Here is a 19,730-nt window from a genome sequence, read left to right as displayed (position 1 = left end):
GATGAATCATGCCTCCATGTGATGATGAGGGACGACTGTCCAAAAGCTGTGGAAGTGTTGATGAAGCTTATACATCCAACAACTATATCTGTTCTTTTCTCGATTCCTTTCGGAATGTGGGTAGGTGTTTTAACTTTCAGAATAACATTAGAAAATTCTCGAACCATAATTGGCTAGATTGTTTTGTAGTTACTTGCTTGAAGTTGTGGCTACACAGAGGGGATTGAAATGGAAAGTGCCACAAGGTTGGGTTAAACTGAATTCTGCTGGCCTATTACGTACGTACACTGCTGATTGCAATTCCCTTTATCAAGCTAATTCAGAATCTAAGAAACAAACTCTGGTGGGAGTTATCTTTTTAACAAAGTTTATAAAATAAAGCAAACAAATGTACTGACTGGCTAGTTTTTTATTTGTAAATAATCCTCCCATGAGTTGGAGGTGTGTGTTTTTTTTATCATCAATGCTAATATACTGGAGATAATTAGAAGGAGACTCAGATAATATGTTTGATCTTGTTTATTAGATAAATTATCGTGTCATAAATTAAAAGTGTTATCTTTATTAAAAAGTGTTGTTATATTTTTGAAATGGAAAAGTATGAGGAGTCAATTAAATATTTGTACAATGCGTACAATGGAGATTTAGGGAGTATTAGAGATATAACCATTAGTGTAAGCCTCTGGGATGAGTGGTATCATGATATGGTATTAGAGCTTTAGATCCGAAAGGACAAGAATTCGATCTTTGGTGAACCTCAAAATCAGCTTAAACTTTTGGGATGAGTGGTTTTATGACATGAGATGTTTATTATCTTCATTTTGTAACTCATATAGCCCATTGTAAACATTGTATAAATAAGTCATTGGCTCCCTAGCAGGACTCTTTTGAAATAGTTAATTTGATTTTGATGTCACTACAAAAACTCATTTTTAGCAGCCATTTATTTTGCTTTTAGCGGCAATAAAAATAGCCGCTAATATATTTACCGGCAATTAGATATTAGCCGTCTTATGCTTTGCCGCTAAAAGGTTTTAGCGGCAATTATAACATTTACCGGTAAAGACCTTTTTAATGGCCGCAAAAAGTATATAACTTTTAGTGGCTATTTTTTTGGCAATTTATATGGCCACAAAAAGTATTCTAAGATTGCAATGTTATTCAATTTTAGTGGCCATTACTATTGCTGCCAAAACCCATTTTACCGACAATTTATATGGCCACTAAAAATAATTCTAAAATTGTAATATTATCCACTTTTAGTTGCCATTACTATTGCCACTAAAATATTAAAACTTTAATTATGTTTACTCTTTTAGAGATGACAACCTATTATTTTTCTAAAATTTTAAATTATTTTTACCAACAATTATTATTATTGTACGTAATATAAATATGCTAAAATTAATTAATACAAAATGAAATATTTCATTAAATTCAAAATATTTATACACAAATTTCTCTTGAAAAGTAATAAAGCATAATACAAATTTAAACAACACAAATATTACAAAAAAAAAAGAATTTAAAAGTAAATCTACATTATATATTTAGAAAACAAAGTGGACTTTGTCCCAACATGTTTAGACCAAAATACCAAAGTGTGTACTCCATTTGCCTAACCAAGTCTTTTATTGGTGTGGTGCCAAAGACAAAATCCTGGTTCAACAGAATAGCTGCCTCTGCTACAATAATAACCATATATCATTAACACAACCTTCTCAAATCGATATAATAAAGAAATATATAAGCATAGCATGAAATATATTACACAACCTGCTCATCTCTTGTTATGACATGTTGATCTGCACAAACTCCCATGCCAAAGTCATTATAGACATTCATTCCAAAGGCCATCTTTGATCATACCATCAACGATCGTATCATGTTCATATCGAAATCCCTTCCTGTTTTACAAGTGCAATATATACAAGAAAAACCCAACAAAAATTGCAAGCAAAAAATCCAATTAAATATACAAAATGAATCTAAGTTGTAAGAAATTAAATCACTAAAAGGAGTAACCCAAAGCAACTTAGAAAACCAGGCTCACCTAGTTGTATACCAAAGGTAATCACTTGTATCCCGTGTAACATTTATTTGTTCCAAGAGACCAGAAGCAGTAATTGTGGAGCTGTCATCCATAGAAGAAGGATCTTCATCAAAACTCTCCCACAAGAACATTTGAATGCTTGTGGGCATCATTTGCATCTGAGATGTTTGCACTCCAACCTAGTACAGGGAGAATATCAGTTCATTGGTTATTACAAAATTTTGTACTATTTCGTTGAATTCTTAAAAGTGAACACATTTTCTCCTAGAATGCATAATTATCGTCCCTGAGTACAAAAGGCCACTAAGAATTCAAATTCCATAATTTTGTACATACTTTGAATTATTAATTTATTCAGAAGCCTTTCACCTACTAGTAACACTCAACTCTTCTTAAAAGAAGCTTCTTCTATATTACTCATGCTGCAACAACTTCTAAATCATGCTTTGAATTATTAATTTATTCAGAAGTCAAGGAATAAGTTATATCATAACAACTGCAAGAAAATTGTACCACTTTGGCCAATGGCAACTATTTTCGCACCAAGAATAAGTTCTTTAGTGTGTCTTACAACTATGGCAAGATGCTAATGCAATGCTATCTCAAATCTATAAAAGGATAATGTCATAGCCAATTCAACATGAACTATTACAACCAAAGGTATTTGGTTGAAAATGGAAAACATAGTTAAAACCACCAAGTACACCAGCAGAAATTTTTGCATAACTTCTAATGAATAATAGGGAAAAATGATGCAGCACTAGTAACAGAGGCTTGGTATGTCTAATTTTATTTAAAAAATATATATGAAAATTTTTAGTTCCTCACATTCACTTTGATAGTCTTGCAAAACACAGAAATAGTCATTATATTGGATTGGATTGGATGAAATTTTACGTAAGTTTTGTCATCATTTTTATTTTGTAATTTTTATTGTTACCGGTGAAGAGGTGTGTAGTAAGGGCAACAAGATTTGATGACAATGAATCTTCCTCTGCCTTCCTCACACCAAGAAAATTCGCTACCTTTGGAACTTGATCATTATTATTGCTGCTCTCACCACCACCATTTATCACACTATTCGATTCTGTATGTACATACAAGACAATATTAGAATCAAAGAAACATAGCTACTAAGAGCGAGGTTATTAAAGAATATATATACACCATGATTGTGGAAAGGGTTTTCGATGGTGTCGATGACAAAGCCAAGAGGGAATTGATGATATTGAGTAGTGGCTTGATGATGAGTTGGCGAAAGAGGGAACAAAAGTTAGTTATTATTGCTTGAAGATGATTTCATTATTATTGGTGAATGATTCCTTGATCGATCTTAGCTTATCTCTCAATAACATACACTACTACCTACATCTATATACAATATCATCAGAAAATGACAAATTTATCATTAGCAAGTTTCATCTCCTTTTTGATAATTTTATCAGAAAATGATAAATCTCAAGCTATGATCAATGCAGAACGAGAAATCATTTACAAAATAAAAATTAAAATAGCTACCCTGAACAGATTCCATCTCCTTCTTGACCTTGGCTTGCATCTCTTTAAAAGCAGTAGTTTTATCTTCTATATCCTTCAAGCGCTTATCCATTTCATCAAAATCCTGCACTCACAATAGCTATGGCGTAACATCAAAATTAGGGTTGCAAAAAGTAAAATGTAATCAGTTAAACAGATCCAATAGATTAGCAGTAGCATCTTCAAATTTGAAAGTTAAAACACTCAAAATTGCTGACAAATAAAATTGAGAGAGAGAGAGAGAGGAGAAGAGAAACTGCTGAACCTTTCCGCGAACATGCAGCGCCAGAATTGGAGGAGATGCAGAGAAGGAGGAGCTTGGAGAACAAGAGCTCAAGCTTGGAATTTTGCAGTGAGCATCCAGTTAAGAAGCTCCTCAACCTCTGCGCCGAACTTCCTTTCCGCCATTGACGATGCTTTTGAAGATAAAAGTGATGCTAGTTCTGTCGTAGCGACATAGATCTGAGACGAACGAAGAAACAAAGACAGCAACGCGGATCTGAGGCAGAGGAAGAAAATAGGAACAACCATCCAGTTTGAATGATGGACGGAAGTCGGCAATGGGAAGGTCTGCGGCGGTGATCGGCGATGGAGGGAATGCTTGAGTTTGTGCCGTTGTGAGCTTCTGATTTAGGGTGGGAGAGTTTCTTACTATGTTTGGCAGTTGATGGAAGAAGATGATAAAAATAAAATTAAAATAAAATAAAAAATTTAGCGACAATAATGATAATTGCCGTTGTTGATAGAGAAAAATTAGAACTGGAATAAAAATATAGTAACAATTTGGTGGCAATAATAATAATTGCCATTATAAAATATAATAATAATGGTAAATATATAATTGCCACTAAAATATAATTTAAATACAATTAATTGTGACCATTGTATTATACCTACTAAAAATTTGTCGCTAAAATTAATTTTTTTAGTAGTGTGTTTAAAATTTATATTTTAAACAAAAATTTTATTAGAAGATTATTTTATTTTTATTATTTTTTATAAATTTTATAATATTATTTTTCTACTTACATCTCATTATTATATTTTGATATTTTTTCTCATTTCGCAAATTTAATCATTTTTTAAGATTTGAGTTTTTATTTACAATTTTTGTAATTCTTTTAATAATTTTTTTATTGTTTAAGATTTATATTTTAATTTATTAATTTTTATTATTAATTATTTTATTTTTAGTCAAATATTTTTTATTTATTTTTGAATTCTTTAAATAAAATTTATTGTGAAATTAAGATTTTTACAAAAATATTTTATATTAATTTAAAAAATTCAGCAGTGTCGTTTAAATTAATATTATTTAAAATAATTAATATAATTATTTCTTTTTTAAAATCTTTAATTTTATTCATAATTTATATTTTGATTATTAATCTATATTTTTTAAATTTGACCAAATAAAAAACTTTAAAAAATATATATTTTGCCATCTTTTTATGAATGGTGTCCTAATTATAAAAGTATATTAAATAGGCCTTATTTTTTATTTTTAAATATATAGGTCTTGTTATATTACCAAAAAAAAAAACTTTAAAAGTCAATTAAATCAACAAATGACATTAACATCTTACCAAATAAAATCACATTATTATATAAAAAATAATATCTATACGTCAAAATTAATTATCATATATTTATGTATAAATATATATTATTTAATTTATTTTTAATATATATTTTACACTATTCACTCATTCTCATGTAAGCTTATCATATCACCCTATCAAATATAAGCATCATTTGACAACTTTAATTACTTCTGATAAGATTTTACACGCCTTTTATAATTATTACGGAAAAGTCTGCATTCATTTTAATTCCCAAATATATTCGTTAAGGCAATGACATTTTCCTCCCTTACAAATTATTCCTATAGACCCCAAAGTTGTACCTCATAGATTGGACTTGAATAATCCTGTTGAGTCCAAACACAATCTGCACCAATTGGCACTATGTTACTATGTACCATATTATCCAGGAAATTAGCATAGTGATCATCATTATCAATAGCCAAAACCGAGTTATTACCAAATGGTGCAGCAAGATCCACCGCAGGTGTGTAGAAAAAGTCACTCAATGGAGAAAAATCGTCATATGTATCGCTTTGAGAAGAAGCTGGAGAAGTGTTGTGAAGATTATTAGAAGGGTATTCATTTGTAGTGGCATTATTATTATGATTATTATTCACTATCTCTTCTTCCGTTGATTGAATTAAGGCATTATGATTATTTGAATTGGAGGCTGAAGTGTGTTGGAATCGCTTCTTAAGTTGGGAGTGCCACCGATTCTTTATCTCGTTGTCTGATCTTCCATGTAAGTGAGACGCAATCATGGACCATCTACAATAATATTTGAGACTCATCAGAGGAGTAATTATTATACCCTTAAGTAATTAAATGTTTAGAGATTCAAATTAAACCTCTAGTCCACTTTTTAATGAAAATCCAAATTGTCCATCATTAATTTTTAATAAGTTGTTGAGATAAAAATTAAAACTGTTTTTTCATCCAACGATTTATTAAAAATAAAAAATATTAAACCAACTTGAGTTGCGAGATACCGTAAGAAAATAATAATAATAATAATAATAATAATATATATTAGATAATTAACGTTTTTTTTTCTTATATTTGAATTCACACTAATTATTTCATATTTGTTCTAGAAAAATATTAACGGTTAATATTTTATTTTTATTTTGTGATTCTCCATTTATTTTTATATAATATAGTCTAGCTAATATCAAAAAGGTAGTTATGTCATCTCAAAAACCAAAATGGCAACGCTACAAAACTAATTGCAAAAGTGGTGAATACTAATAATATGCTCTCGAAAAAGTAAGAAGTATAATGTTTCTTGAATTCTAAAATTTAAATTTAAAGTATAAATGATTAATTTTAAACTTTAATTATGTTTTAAATTTTAAATTAAATTCTAATTCTAAATCTTAAACTCTAAATTTAAATTATTAATATAAAATATAATAAACAAAAATTAAAATTTGTTTGATTAACGAAAAATAAGAAACTAATTTATTTAGGAATGAGTCGGAAAGAGGAAGCTAAGTAAACAATTGCAAAATAATGGAAAAGTCTAGGGCCAGCAATTTTTGTATTTTTTTGCCAGCACTTAACCATTAAAATAAAAGTGAGTAATCTCTCACTATTAGATGTAATCTCACACCATTAAAAATATTATTGATAGCCAATTAATTATTACAAAACACTAAAATTACTGACCCTAACATTCTTCCAAAATAATATTCATTTTAATTTATTTCTGGGGTCTACCTGCGAAAACTAGAAGGCAGAAGCTCTCTTCCTCTCAGGTACGAGGTGGTTACCCAACCACCACCCACTTGACTATTCCCCAAGTGTTTTTTTTCCTTCTTTCTTTGAAGTGCGTTCATATTTTCTACAATAACACTATCTTCTATATTAGTATACTAATAAACTACTAATAAACTCTATCTTCTTATTTTATTTTTTTAGTCAAAATATTTTTTTAAATATATATTTTTTATTATAATTTTCTTCTAACGTGCAACAAAAATCATAATTGTAGTGATTATAGAAGTGGTTTAATTTTAGTGATTTGTGAAGGAAAGTGATAAAAGAATAAGAAAATTAAAACGATAATAATAGGGATAAAATAATTTTTTTTAAATAAAATATTTTAATTTTAAATAGAATAAAAATAGAATATTTTAAATATTATAGACAAAATTAAAATTTAATTAAACGATTAACAATTAAAATAATCCTTTACCCTAATATAGTGAAAGCTCAAACGTTCAAATTGAATGAAGCAGAAAGTACGGGAAAACAAAAGACTAGAGTTTATCAAGGTTGTGCTTCAATAAAGATATTTATTTATTTTGGAAATTTATTCTAGCTTTTTTTATTTTTCAGATTTATTGATCCCATAATTCAAACTAGTATGTAGTTTTTTTTTTTTAAATTGATGTAAAACTGGTTTATAGTGTGTGAAGTACTTTAGTCTTTTAACCAAATATATCATGCATGGTTGATTTTAGAAATAGAACGAATTCTCATTGAGAAACTTAATGCGTTCTTTTAAAGCTTTTAGGTCGTTAAATTCAATTAGTTGAGTGTCTAATAATAGAGCCTAATGAACTATTGATAGATTTAAATATTTAGTAAATACTTTTCCAAACTTTAGCATAAAAAATTTGGAAAATACTTTTTCAAAGTTGAACATCAAGAATGTTATTACAAAAAATTAACATCTTAAGTTCAATGAATTTGCAAAACAAGTTTAGGGAAATGTTATTTTATGAAAACAGCTTAAACGACAAAGCCAAGTCTTGTAAATTTACAAGGTCCACTTAAAGTCTTAAAAACATTTATTTCTGAGGAGCTGATTATGTCATCACCAAGGTTGCGAGAACCGGACCGGTCATTGAATCAGTTAAGTAACTGGTTTAATGATTTAATACTTCAACCGAGGTTAAACCGTGGTTGAACCGGTTTAATTAAATATAGAGTAAAATTATAAAAAATTTAATACATAATTTTAAAAAGTTAAATGCAATAATTTCTAAACTAATAAGATTCAAAATTTAACAATTTCACAAAATAAACAATACATAATTTATCATTAAAAGGTCATAAACAACTTCAAATATCAAAGTTTGTAACTAAAGAAATTAAAACGCACATAAATGACAAACACAATATTTTGCGACCAAAAGAAACAATATTCAACAAACAATACTTCAATATATCAATTCATAGTTCATAGTTCATACAATTTATAATTTTATATGCATTCAATAGAGCAGAATTGACAGGATAAAAAAACTAAACAGAGCAGACTTGAAAAGATTAAAAAAATAAAAATTGAAGAACAGAGCAGAACATAATTTTCAATTTCAACATGCATCAATTTTATTCTCAAATCCAACATACAAGTATACAACAAATTCATTCCACATTTGATTAATCATATAAAAAAAATAGAAGAACAGAAGCTAGAAAAAAAAATTGAAACAGTATACACTATACACTGAACAGACGCCAGAAGCCCAGATCTTACCTCAAGAGAAGAACGAAGAAAAGCCAGAAAACAACACAGCATGAACAGAAGCCACAAACCCAGAAGCCATAAACCCAGAAACCCAGAAACCCAGAAGGCAGAAACGGAGAAACCCAGAAGCCAGAAATGGAGAAACCCAAAAACCCAGGTGCGCGACGGTGCGCGAGCGTGGGCGACGGTGCGCGAACGTCGGCGACGGTGCGCGAAGGTGGCCGAACGTCGGGTGTTCTTCACGGCGTCCTCTGATCCGTTGTATGCAGAAGCTGCTTCAATTTTGGAGAGTGGAGAATAGATTGGGAGTGGAGCTGATGGTTGGGAGTGGCAGTGGAGGGTTCTTCACTCTTCAGTCTTCACTTCTTCGAAGATTTTGGAGAATAGAGATTATGGATTTTGGATTTTCAATTTTGGGAGTGGCAGCCTGCAAGTCACGCGTTCTTCATCCCCCTTTTTTTTTTTAAACAAACGACGCCGTTTTTCTAGCAGGGAAAAAACCGGCACCTATAAAAACCGGGCCGGTTTGCCTGGTTCACCGGTTAACCACCGGTTCAATCGGTTTTTTTGCCGGTTTTTTGCAGTGCAGTTTTGCAGGTGGACCGGACCGACTAGGTGACCAGTTTCCGGTTAACCGGATTGAACCGACCGGTTCGGTTCGGTCTGATTTTCAGAATATTATATTATACTCTTTTTTCTTCACTAACGTTTTTTTTTTCCCTGAATTTTTCTTTAGTAAGGTTTTAATGAGGTATTATCCTAAATGGGCATCCAAGGGGAAGTGTTATGATAAAAACAAATTGAATGCCCATTTATGAGTTTGGGCGGCTAACCTTTCCTATATTGAAGAAATTGTTTTCCAAAACAAAATGAAATTAATAGCAATGCATTTGTACCCCTATAAATAGGCATGACCTGATAAAAAAGAGAGTACAACAGCAATAACCAATGTTCTGAAAATCAGACCGAACCGACCGGTCGAACCAATTCAACCAAAAACCGACAAAGAAAACAGTCCGATCCAGCGTGTAAAATCGCAAAATTAAAAACCGCTCAAGAACTGCTGAACCGGCTAGTTATCGGCAGGTCGGACCGGACCGAAACCCGGCCGGTTCACAGAAAACAACCTCGTTTCCTTCCTTGAAAGGGAAAAAGTTGCGTGTTATCCCCATTCCCCCTTCTCCAACTCCTTCCTTCATCAAACCCTAGCCTCCACCAAAGAAAGCAAACCCTAGCCTCCACCAATAGTTGTCGCCGTCTGTCGGAGTGAGAGACTGCTGCCGCCGTCCATCGCACTCAAGAACTTCCGTCTTCGTGCTCTCGGGCCTCTCGCCGGATCCTCCACGTCGGGTGCTCGCATCTCGCCGTTCTCCTCTGTGCTCGGCTGCTTGCGCCTCCCTCCGCCAGTGAGTGCTCGAGCTGTGCGTGTTGGTTGCTGCTCGTCGTCCGTGGTTGTCTCTGCTCGATTCTGCCTCCCAGCCTCACTCGAGTCTCGTCTCAGTCACTGGCATCTCGTGGTTCGTCTGTCTCGTTGCCGGCGGCAGAAGCAACTCGTGGGGTGGTCGCCGACTCGCCGTCGATCGTTCGTGAGTCCCTGCACCATCGCTTCCCTGTTCTCTCTTTTCAGATTTCCCTTCTCCCTGTAATTTTGCATGTTGCTGAATTGCTAATCAAATTTGCCTTGTTGCTAATCTAAATGTTGCTGTAAATCGGGACTTTACTTGGATTTGTTGAATTTGTTGCTGTAACTTGAATTTGTTGCTTCCCAGTCACAGAATCAGAACAGAATACTCAGTCAGTGCTTTGTTGATTGGTTTTGCTTACTGCTTCTAGGCTTTGAAATCAGTTTATGATAACTGTGATGCAATTATTTAGTTGGATAACTGATGTAATTATTGAGTTCAAGAGATTGAGTTTTTGATTTGCAAGGTGATTTTTGGTTGATTTTTTATTTAATTTGGTAATGATGTTTATGATTGGGGTTATCTGATTGTAGGCAGAATTGTGTTGTGTTGAATGGCTGAATGTTGTAGGCACCAGGTAAAATTGTGTTGTGTTGAATGGATGAATGCTGTAGGCAGATATGGTCTTGTGTTGTGGTTAAGAACATGCTTATAATTTTCATTGTGTTAGGTTAAGAACATGGTTAATGCTATTGTTGAATGATTAACTCTACTGCTACTGTTGGCTGTACTCTATTTGATTGTTTTTTTATGCTGTATTGAAAAAAAATTATGCTTAAACTTTGATAATTCTTTGTTAATTTATGTTAAAACGATACTAAAGCATGAGCTTTTGTCTGAATGATTAAGTCTTCTCTGTTGTATTGAACTGAATTTATTTATTAAATTTTTTAGTTAAATTTAGCTAAATTGTATCTTGTTTTGAACTGATTAAAATGAATGATGGAATTTTTATTATTGAATTTTTATTGTTAAATCTTGTTTCCACTCTCCATTGAAAAAAAGAAACTAAAAGAAGAAGAAAGAAACTATAGAATATTAAGTTAATTCCCACAAATTATAAACTGTTAATATCTATTTTTGTACAATTGTTCTCTCTGTTTTAGATGTTGAGTATTGCTAATTTCTGAAATGTTAGTGCTCAACCCCTGCACATTTGGTCTATATTCACTTATCTTTTCAATCATTTGGTTGCCAAAGAATCAAGGAGTTTTAATTTTATTTGTTTTTTTAATGAGCTTCAAGTCAATAAAATTATTGAATGTGACCTCTATGATGTATTGCACATAAGATGCTTTTCCATTCAAATTTAACCTTACATAAATGACATATATATTTGGTAACAATTGTAATTAGAAGCTTTCAACTGGTACTTTCTCATGTTTTTAGAGTTTTGCATATTTCTAATAAGCTTACCTGTATAAAGCACCTTATAATTTATTTATTATTCTATTCTAAAACGATTTATCCGGTTGAACCACCGGTTGGACCGGTTAGACCAATAAACCAGTAAACCAGTGATTAGAGCGGTTTGATGACCGGTCCGGTTCTCTGAACCTTGGCAATAACAAAAGAAAATACTTTCCCTCTCTCTTTTTCACTACAATAAAACACTTTTATTTTTTTCTCTTCACATACTACTAATATAATATTAATATATTATAATAGTATAATAATATTGATAAATACTAATAATAGTGTCTTTTATTTATACTTTATTTTATTACCTCTTTCTTATCTATTTTACAACATAATAGTGTAATACACAATAACAGGGGGCCGTGGGAGTCAGAACTCAGAACGGAGGGGGAGTGGCTTTGAAAACAGAGGGAAGAGAGAAGAAAAAGCTACAGGTGAAGAAGTGAGCCCCCACCGGCGAAGGAGAGAGATCGCGAAGAGAGAAAAGACGAAGAAGAGGCCACGCCAGTCTAGAGAACAGAGAGGAAAAGAGAGGCTCGGCGGTGATAGTGTTGCTGCTGTCAGTGAAGACGTAGCAGCTCGGCAACAAGATGGCGACGCCGGAAAGATCACCGGTAGGATTCATCCTCAGAGATGGAAGAGAGGACCGGCGGCGTAGCAGAGGTATTTCTTTTTAGTTCTCTTTCAGAAAAAGAAAATTACAATACTATTTATGTGGTAGATTTTAGAGTGAGTGAATGAGTTTGAAAATGTTTATGGTTTGGGTGTTTGATACTTTGATTAGTTTAGTATGTGGTTTGACTTATGGCGGAATGTTTGATGGTATTGTTCCGTGTATGTGTTTTGTGAATTGGATGCAAGATGAAAAGGGATTAAATGAACTTTTAGGACTGAATGGTTGTTTTTGTGGTGTGAATATTGGTTCGAATGAAAATATAGAGAATGAAAATAACTAACATTAGAATTTGGGATATAGAATTTAAGATTTTGGATTTAAGGTTTAAAATTTAGAATTTAAATTGATAAATGTTAGGGAAACAATTTTTTTTAACTAACATCAACTTTTTTGAAAATTATTTTTTTTAACTCAAACTTTAGATCCTGAATCATAAAACTTTAACTCTAAATTCTAAATTATAAATCCTCCAAAAAGAATGAGAAATTTTAGAACTAAAGAAAAAGCCCACTAATGTTGGCTAAAAGTTGGCTTCTTATATTTTCTCTTTAAAATTTAAAAAAAAAAATAACTATTGGCTAAAAGAAAATTAGCTCCTAGTTGAAGTCTTTTAAAATAACCAAACAAATAACTAAGCACTCACACCAGTTTATCTTCCCGCCACTACAGCTGCATAAGCTCTTGAACACAAAGAAACAACTAAGAATCAAGGCCCCCTAAGGACAAAGCCATCGATTCATGTATTATTCAGGGCTTGTTAGGAACTTTGTTTTAACGCTGAGTAAACGCCACGTGTCCTCCTCCTCCGGCCTTGGTTGTGGCTCCACCATGTTAGTAACCCCACTCCCATCACAGTTCAACCAGAGCATGTTCAACAATGTCGTTGCCTCCAACAAGCTCATCGCCAATTACCTTCGATTGGGTGACATGGATTCTGCTCTCCAAGTGTTTGATAAAATGACAGTGAAGAGCACCGTTACTTGGAACTCTATCCTTGCTGGCTACGCCAAGAATCTTGGGAATTTTGAAGTTGTACGCCAAGTTTTTGATAAAATTCCTGAACCGAATAGTGTGTCTTATAATATCATGCTGGCTTGTTATTTGAACAATTTTGGCATCCACAGAGCCCGTGCTTACTTTGATGTAATGCCTGTGAAGGATACGGCGTCTTGGAACACGATGATCTCAGGTTATGCTCAGATTGGATTGATGGGCGAGGCGCGCATGATGTTCTTGGCAATGCCAGAGAAAAATACTGTCTCATGGAGTGCGATGGTGTCGGGGTATGTGGCTTGTGGAGACTTGGATTCTGCAGTGGAATGCTTTTATGCTGCAACTGTGAAGAGTGTGATTACCTGGACTGCCATGATCACTGGGTACATGAAATTTGGCAGAGTTGAGTCTGCCGAGAAATTGTTCCAAGAAATGTCTCAGAAGACTTTGGTGACATGGAATGCTATGATAGCTGGGTATGTTGATAATAGCAGGGCAGAAGATGGGTTGAAGCTTTTGAAGACAATGTTAGAGACTGGGGCCAAGCCTAATGCTGTGAGCTTGACTAGTGTGTTGTTGGGTTGTAGTAACCTATCAGCATTGCAACTTGGTAGACAAGTTCATCAGTTAGTTTGTAAATCTCCATTGAGTAGTGACACCACAGCCGGAACTTCATTGGTTAGCATGTATTCCAAATGTGGGGAGCTGAAGGACGCATCGAAATTGTTTGTGCAGATCCAACGGAAAGACCTTCTATCATGGAATGCAATGATTTCTGGTTATGCACAACATGGAGCTGGTGAAAAAGCTCTGGAGTTATTTGATGCAATGAAAAATGATGGCATGAAGCCAGATTGGATTACTTTTGTAGCAGTATTTTTAGCTTGTAACCATGCAGGATTTGTAGATCTTGGGGTCCAATATTTTGATGCTATGATAAGGGATTATGGAATTGAAGCTAGGCCAGAACACTATGCTTGCATGGTTGACCTTCTCGGTCGACGTGGAAGGTTATCTGAGGCAAAAGACTTGATAAAAAGTATGCCGTTTAAGCCACATCCTGCCATCTTTGGAACGCTTTTGGGAGCCTGTAGGATCCATAAGAACCTAGATCTGGCTGAGTTTGCTGCCAAGAATCTGCTTGCGCTTGATCCTAGTAGTGCAACTGGATATGTTCAATTGGCCAATATTTATGCAGCACAAAATAGATGGGAGCATGTTGCTAGGATTCGGAGATCGATGAAAGACAATAATGTAGTGAAGACACCTGGATATAGTTGGATTGAGATAAAGAGTGTGGTGCATGAGTTTCGGTCAAGCGACCGATTGCACCCAGAATTGGTTTCTATACATAAAAAACTAAATGAATTGGAGAAGAAAATGAAGATGGCTGGCTATATTCCGGATCTTGAGTTTGCATTGCATGATGTGGAAGAGGAGCTGAAAGAACAGCTACTTCTATGGCACAGTGAGAAATTGGCAATTGCATTTGGACATCTAAAGGTACCATTAGGTGTTCCAATCAGGGTATTCAAGAACTTGAGAGTTTGTGGAGATTGCCACACTGCAATAAAGTACATATCAGCTATAGAAGGAAGAGAAATCATTGTTAGGGATACCACTAGGTTTCATCATTTCAAGGACGGGTCCTGCTCCTGCAGTGATTACTGGTAATCTTGCCATTATGCAACCAAAACAATGCAATTGAATTCAGTCAAAGGACATGTCTATTTAAACCAGTTAGTTCAATGAACTTCATTATACATGCCAAGAACAAAAAGTTTCACCTTAATGAATTTCTCGTTTTCACGCCAAACTGCCTTTGTTCTCCTTCATTCTCACGCCACTTCTTCCTTGTTCTCTTTCGTTTTCACCCCACTTCATCTTCTTCCTCACCTTCGTCTACTCTCATCGTGGCCACTCACCATCGTCTCGTGCGCTCACCAGGTCATCATTCTTTGTCTCAGTCTCTATCCTCTCTTTCTCACTTGTTCTCACTCGCTCTCTCTTTCCAGTGTTGAAGATGTGTATGGCTATGATGGTGATGATGAACTACAATGGCTAATTGAGTCAGAGAAGGTATGTTTCGATTTTCAATTGGTTATGTGAAATTTGGGGGGTTTTGGGTTCCAATTTTGGGGTTTTAGCTTCTGATTCACGATTGGTTCTGATTTTTAGGTGATTGACTTCTCGTGTGGTCACTTGTCTGCTTGCTAGTCTTCTTGGTGGTTACCAGGATATCCTCCATTCTTGCTAGTCTTCTGATTTTTAGGTGATTGCCATGTGTTTGATGAATTTCCTGAGAGAGATGGAAAAGAGCGGAACTTGTTTTCTGTGTTTCCTTTTCCCAATTCACAAGATTTAGGTACTTTTCCTCTTGGATTGCTTATGAAATTGGGTGTAAGTTTTCTCATGTTTTGCATTTGTGATTGGTAGTATTTTTCCTTGCATGAAGTTGTTAGTTATTATTAAACCACTGTTTTGTGCCTAATATAATTGATGAGTACTACTTGTATGTACTACTTCATGACCAATAAACTTTCTTATATTAGATGACCAATATAATTGATGAGTACTACTTGTTCTGCTTTGATTCTTGTCTTTAGTTGCTTTTGAGAAAATGTGTTGTTTCAAGGTAGCTTAGATTGTTTGAAAGTTGCTAGCTTTTTCTGCTTTTTCTCTTATTTGTTGTGGATTTTTACTGTTAATGAGATCCGACCACCAGTGCCTGAAAAAGGTGAAGCTTGAATCCAATGAAGATCATGACCTTCCTTCTCTTCACAAGCGTCCCAAATTCGATTCTCCACCTAAGGTCAACTTCAATTTTTATTCCTATTATTATTATCATCTTGTTGCTGTGAGAGCTTCATCTGAATCAAATCCAAAAGGGAAGGACTCTTCCTGAGACGCAAACCCAAGGGGCTTGGCTCATCCAAGGGATTGTAAGAACCTGCTGTAGGAACCGCAATTGAATCATCACTCTGTTCCAAGAAAACACAAGTATTTGAATTACGTTTTTCAAAAATTCAAACAATAATGATAATAATAATAGGAATAAAAATTGAAGTTGACCTTAGGTGGGAATACAGCACCAGATTTTGAAGCAGAGGCTGTTTTTGATCAGGAATTTATCAAGGTATATTTCTGCCAGCCTAAGCAAATATTACCAGAATGTCAGCCAGTAAAGTCCTTTTCTTTCTCTCATTATTAATGTATTATTTATGCCTTTTCAGGTTAAACTATCTGAATACATTGGAAAGAAATATGCTTCGGGCTCTTTATTTTTATTTTTCTTTTTTGTAAAAAGGAAAAAAGAAAAATGAAATAACTAACTTATTTTTTTATCTCTAGAGTCAATTTTAAAGTGCATTCTATTTAATTTGAGCATCTCTCTACCTAATTACTCGTCTCTTTTAGTTATTTATTCAATTTTTGTTACATTACTAATTAATAATTAATATTTTATTCGGTAATGATAATTAGCTTTACTTTGTTGCGGTCTTTGCACAAGTAAACGGGTTCATGGAATTAGCTTTCATGCTTGTAATCACGTGAATTCATTCGTTCTTCAAAGAAGTGGATCTCATTCAGTTTAGTGAAAATTAGTGAAGTATTTGAAATTCGATTATTTTGTTAAATTAGTGGAGTGGATCTCATTCAGTTAGATTAGATTAGATGCTCTTTCTCTCTTTATTTTATTCTTATCTTGGTGGACAAAAAGTTTATATTTTTTTTTCAGGCACGTTCTCCTTTTTATCTCTGTTTAAATTTAAGGGGAGAGAGAGAGAGAGTGAAGGATAGAGAGAGAAGCACTTCAGATGTTTTGGATCTATGTTTCTGTGAGAAGGAAAGACAACAAAATTTGACTATCTCAACTTGTGTGACTGAATTTCTAATGCCTTTGCAAATTTCGTTATCAAACAGTTTTGTGTGGATCAAATGATGGTTGATCTTACTGGCCACTGGTTTTCAAGGGAACGTTTTTCTGATAAGATATACAAATTAAAGATAGGTTCTTGTCTTTTTCAGGCACACAAAGTGAGTGAGTTCAGGTCTCTACTTAACTACTCAAAGTCTGTTATTGTGCAAGTTTTAGTTAGCTTCACTCTCTTTTTTACACATTGAACAGACAAAACTTTCAGCTAAGATGGGTGTATTTAGTACCATAGGTACGTGTATTGGCTTTGGAATTGGAACTTCAATTGGTGTTGTCATTGGATACTACGTGTTTATATACTTTCAGCCAACACATGTCAAGGTTAGTTTCTTCCTCTAAACTAATTCAACTGTTCTTATTTTATTTTGTTTTATTATTCCTTTTAATTTTTGGATCCACTATGCCAATTAAATTTGCCATTAGAAGACTTTTGCATGAAACTAAAAGGTACCTCCTTGCTAGGTGTATATGCTATATAGTAGGAGCTTAACACTAGATTTTTTCTATGATAATTTTTATTCATGAAGATTGCTTTTGTCTAAAGTAAGATGCCGAAAAGCAATACTTAGTTTTCATATAAGATGTGTCATAATTAAGGTTCTGATCCAAGGAAAATGCAGTATTTGGTCTGCCTTTTCTTCCGGTAATCATGACTTATTTGTTGAATTTAATATAATTTTACTTTTACTATATCAGCTTTAATCACTACTGAATTTTGCGAACACATACTTTCAGCTGAAATACCATAGTGGGGAAAGAGGGTAGCTTCAAAGTTTTGTTATGATTTAACTATAGACTTTAGAAGATGCTATTCATTACCTTATACTTTTGCTTAGTTAATTAACAGTTTCAGACTATGACATTCTTAATTTCAGGATCCCATAATTCGTCCTTTGGCCGAGCAAGATGCCAAAACTCTGCAACAAATGCTTCCAGAGATACCCTTGTGGATAAAGAATCCAGATTTTGATCGTGTATGTTGTTACACTTTACCCCTTGTATATTTCTTGGGTTTCTAAATAAAAGTTTATCCTATTTTTCTTGTTTTCAGTTTCAAGTGGTGTGACTGAATTTCTAATGCACATATGTGATATCATGTTCTTGAGACTACACTTCAGGCTCTCATGTTCTTGCTTTTCTTCTTATGTTGATGTTGAAAATGCAATTCTCGCAGTGGATAGAGCAAGCTTCTGAACCCAACAAGGAAGCAGTTATTAAAGCATTGCTAGGTGCAAAAGAAGCTATGCTTGGGATTAGATATCATATGCGCCTAATGGGTGAGGCTGCAGGTGTTCCTGTAAGTTCTTTTCATTGATTTGGCACTTATTATTAGGCTTCTTCTGTTTGAATGATGTTGATTATAAATTATATCTGCCGGTAGAATATCACTACTCTTTCCTTGCAATTCATGCAGATTGAACCAGAATCACAAACAAAACCTTTAGATGCTACACTGAACTTGGAAGGAGTGTTGTTGGCTGGAGTTCCAGGAGCAGGAGGATTTGATGCTGTCTTTGCTGTTACTTTGGGAGATTCAAGCAGCAATGTGACAAAAATATGGAGCTCACTCAATGTTCTTGCCCTTCTAGTTAAAGAAGATCCTTATGGCGTTTTTTTAAAACGTGCTGACCCTAGAACAAATGAAGTCACTTCAGCTGTATCTTCAATTCATATTGAATAAAAAAAAAAGGGCAACCCGGTGCACAAGCGTCCCGCGTTTAACGCAGGGTCCGGGAAAGGGCCGCAACCAAGGTTGTAATGTACGATTGTAAATATTGTTTATTTTTAATACGATGAATTTATTTATTTTTTGAAATATTATAAATATTCGAATATAAATTAGATAAAAATTTGTATTAAATTTATATTTATTTTGTATGAAAACAAGTTTATTTTGTAATTAGAAAAAGTAAAAAAAAATTCTATTTTACTTTACAGACGGATTTTTTGTCTGTAATCATGATTTTCCAAAGTTTAAATTACAAATGGAAAATCTGTCGGAAAATTCGTCTGTAATTACAGACGGAAAATTCGTTTGAAAATCCGCCTGTAATTACAGACGGAAAATCCGTCTGAAAGTTTGTCGCCTTCAGGAAATGGAGGGAGAATTCACAGAGGGAAAATCTGTCGGTAACTAGTAAAAATCCGTCGGTAATTTTTTGACGGAAAAAAATCCGTCGGTAAATAATTTCCGACGGGGCTTTTACAGAGGGACAAAATCCGTCGGTAATTTTATCGGTAATCAAAAATCCGTTTGTAATAAAGACTAAATCTGTCTGTAAATCTGTCTGTATTTATCCATTTTCTAGTTGTGAGAGAGTGGCGCCTTCGTTGTCGACAACGAAACGCCTGGTATGATTCTCTACTCGCTAATCTATCCAAGATTTTTTTGTTACATATTCATTGTGACCGCTTGGGCGTGCTCTGGTCGTCTTTTTCGAATTGGGAATGAAGCGACGACGACGATGAAGCTCTACTAGGGCACAGCATATTCTCCTGCAAAATCTATTTTTTTTCAAACCCTTGGTGAACAAAATTGTTCACTTCCATGTAGATAGAGCTTTGGAGGGTTGGGGAGCCACGTAGGTT

The 19,730-nt window shown here is 33.8% G+C and overlaps 3 protein-coding genes across 17 annotated transcripts; 2 read left to right on the top strand and 1 right to left on the bottom strand.

The window, feature by feature from the left end:
* Positions 1-1,408: 1,408 nt before the first annotated feature.
* LOC112789721 (beta-galactosidase) lies at positions 1,409-4,333 on the bottom strand. Of its 13 annotated transcripts, none has more exons than XR_011879569.1 (6): positions 3,855-4,311; positions 3,221-3,689; positions 2,994-3,140; positions 2,054-2,232; positions 1,777-1,907; positions 1,409-1,682 (listed from the first exon to the last, which is right to left on the bottom strand). XR_011879569.1 is itself a non-coding variant. In XM_072232499.1 (6 exons), the coding sequence occupies exons 2-4, from the start codon at positions 3,660-3,662 to the stop codon at positions 2,162-2,164; spliced, it is 309 nt and encodes a 102-aa protein (XP_072088600.1). In that variant the 5' UTR covers positions 3,663-3,689; positions 3,855-4,333; the 3' UTR covers positions 1,409-1,685; positions 1,777-1,907; positions 2,054-2,161. The 13 variants fall into 13 exon arrangements, 7 of the variants coding, with proteins under 7 accessions (XP_072088600.1, XP_072088598.1, XP_072088599.1 ...); XR_011879570.1 differs by having other exon boundaries at positions 1,409-1,685; positions 3,221-3,674; positions 3,855-4,308; XR_003196366.3 differs by having other exon boundaries at positions 3,221-3,674; positions 3,855-4,308.
* Positions 4,334-9,812: 5,479 nt separating this feature from the next.
* Positions 9,813-15,766, top strand: LOC112789719 (pentatricopeptide repeat-containing protein At4g16835, mitochondrial). Of its 3 annotated transcripts, none has more exons than XM_029296344.2 (5): positions 9,813-10,239; positions 11,874-12,198; positions 12,881-15,151; positions 15,220-15,283; positions 15,383-15,766. In XM_029296344.2, the coding sequence occupies exon 3, from the start codon at positions 12,950-12,952 to the stop codon at positions 14,876-14,878; it is 1,929 nt and encodes a 642-aa protein (XP_029152177.1). In that variant the 5' UTR covers positions 9,813-10,239; positions 11,874-12,198; positions 12,881-12,949; the 3' UTR covers positions 14,879-15,151; positions 15,220-15,283; positions 15,383-15,766. The 3 variants fall into 3 exon arrangements, with proteins under 3 accessions (XP_029152177.1, XP_025687534.1, XP_072088596.1); XM_025831749.3 differs by having other exon boundaries at positions 9,815-10,239; positions 11,892-12,198; XM_072232495.1 differs by having other exon boundaries at positions 9,824-10,239; positions 11,892-12,198; positions 12,881-15,283.
* LOC112789720 (uncharacterized) lies at positions 14,996-18,957 on the top strand. The gene is made up of 7 exons (XM_025831756.3): positions 14,996-15,283; positions 16,272-16,385; positions 17,129-17,242; positions 17,334-17,462; positions 18,017-18,115; positions 18,316-18,438; positions 18,556-18,957. The coding sequence occupies exons 1-7, from the start codon at positions 14,996-14,998 to the stop codon at positions 18,820-18,822; spliced, it is 1,134 nt and encodes a 377-aa protein (XP_025687541.2). The 3' UTR covers positions 18,823-18,957.
* The last annotated feature ends 773 nt before the right edge of the window (positions 18,958-19,730 follow it).

Source organism: Arachis hypogaea, chromosome 3, assembly GCF_003086295.3.
Source record: "Arachis hypogaea cultivar Tifrunner chromosome 3, arahy.Tifrunner.gnm2.J5K5, whole genome shotgun sequence".
Taxonomy (NCBI): Eukaryota; Viridiplantae; Streptophyta; class Magnoliopsida; order Fabales; family Fabaceae; genus Arachis; species Arachis hypogaea.
Note: the sequence above shows the minus strand (reverse complement) of the source record. Positions and strands in the feature narration are given on the sequence as shown.

Excerpts from the sequence above, each read along its gene's own strand:
- LOC112789721 (XM_025831759.3), bottom strand. The coding sequence starts at position 3,662 with ATGGATAAGCGCTTGAAGGATATAGAAGATAAAACTACTGCTTTTAAA. Across the intron at positions 3,141-3,571 it reads GGAGATGGAATCTGTTCAGG|AATCGAATAGTGTGATAAAT; the intron begins GTAGCTATTTTA and ends ATGTACATACAG. Across the intron at positions 2,233-3,078 it reads ATAATGATCAAGTTCCAAAG|GTTGGAGTGCAAACATCTCA; the intron begins GTAGCGAATTTT and ends TCCCTGTACTAG.
- LOC112789719 (XM_029296344.2), top strand. The coding sequence starts at position 12,950 with ATGTATTATTCAGGGCTTGTTAGGAACTTTGTTTTAACGCTGAGTAAA.
- LOC112789720 (XM_025831756.3), top strand. The coding sequence starts at position 14,996 with ATGAATTTCTCGTTTTCACGCCAAACTGCCTTTGTTCTCCTTCATTCT. Across the intron at positions 15,284-16,271 it reads GGCTAATTGAGTCAGAGAAG|TTGACCTTAGGTGGGAATAC; the intron begins GTATGTTTCGAT and ends TAAAAATTGAAG. Across the intron at positions 18,439-18,555 it reads GTGAGGCTGCAGGTGTTCCT|ATTGAACCAGAATCACAAAC; the intron begins GTAAGTTCTTTT and ends CAATTCATGCAG.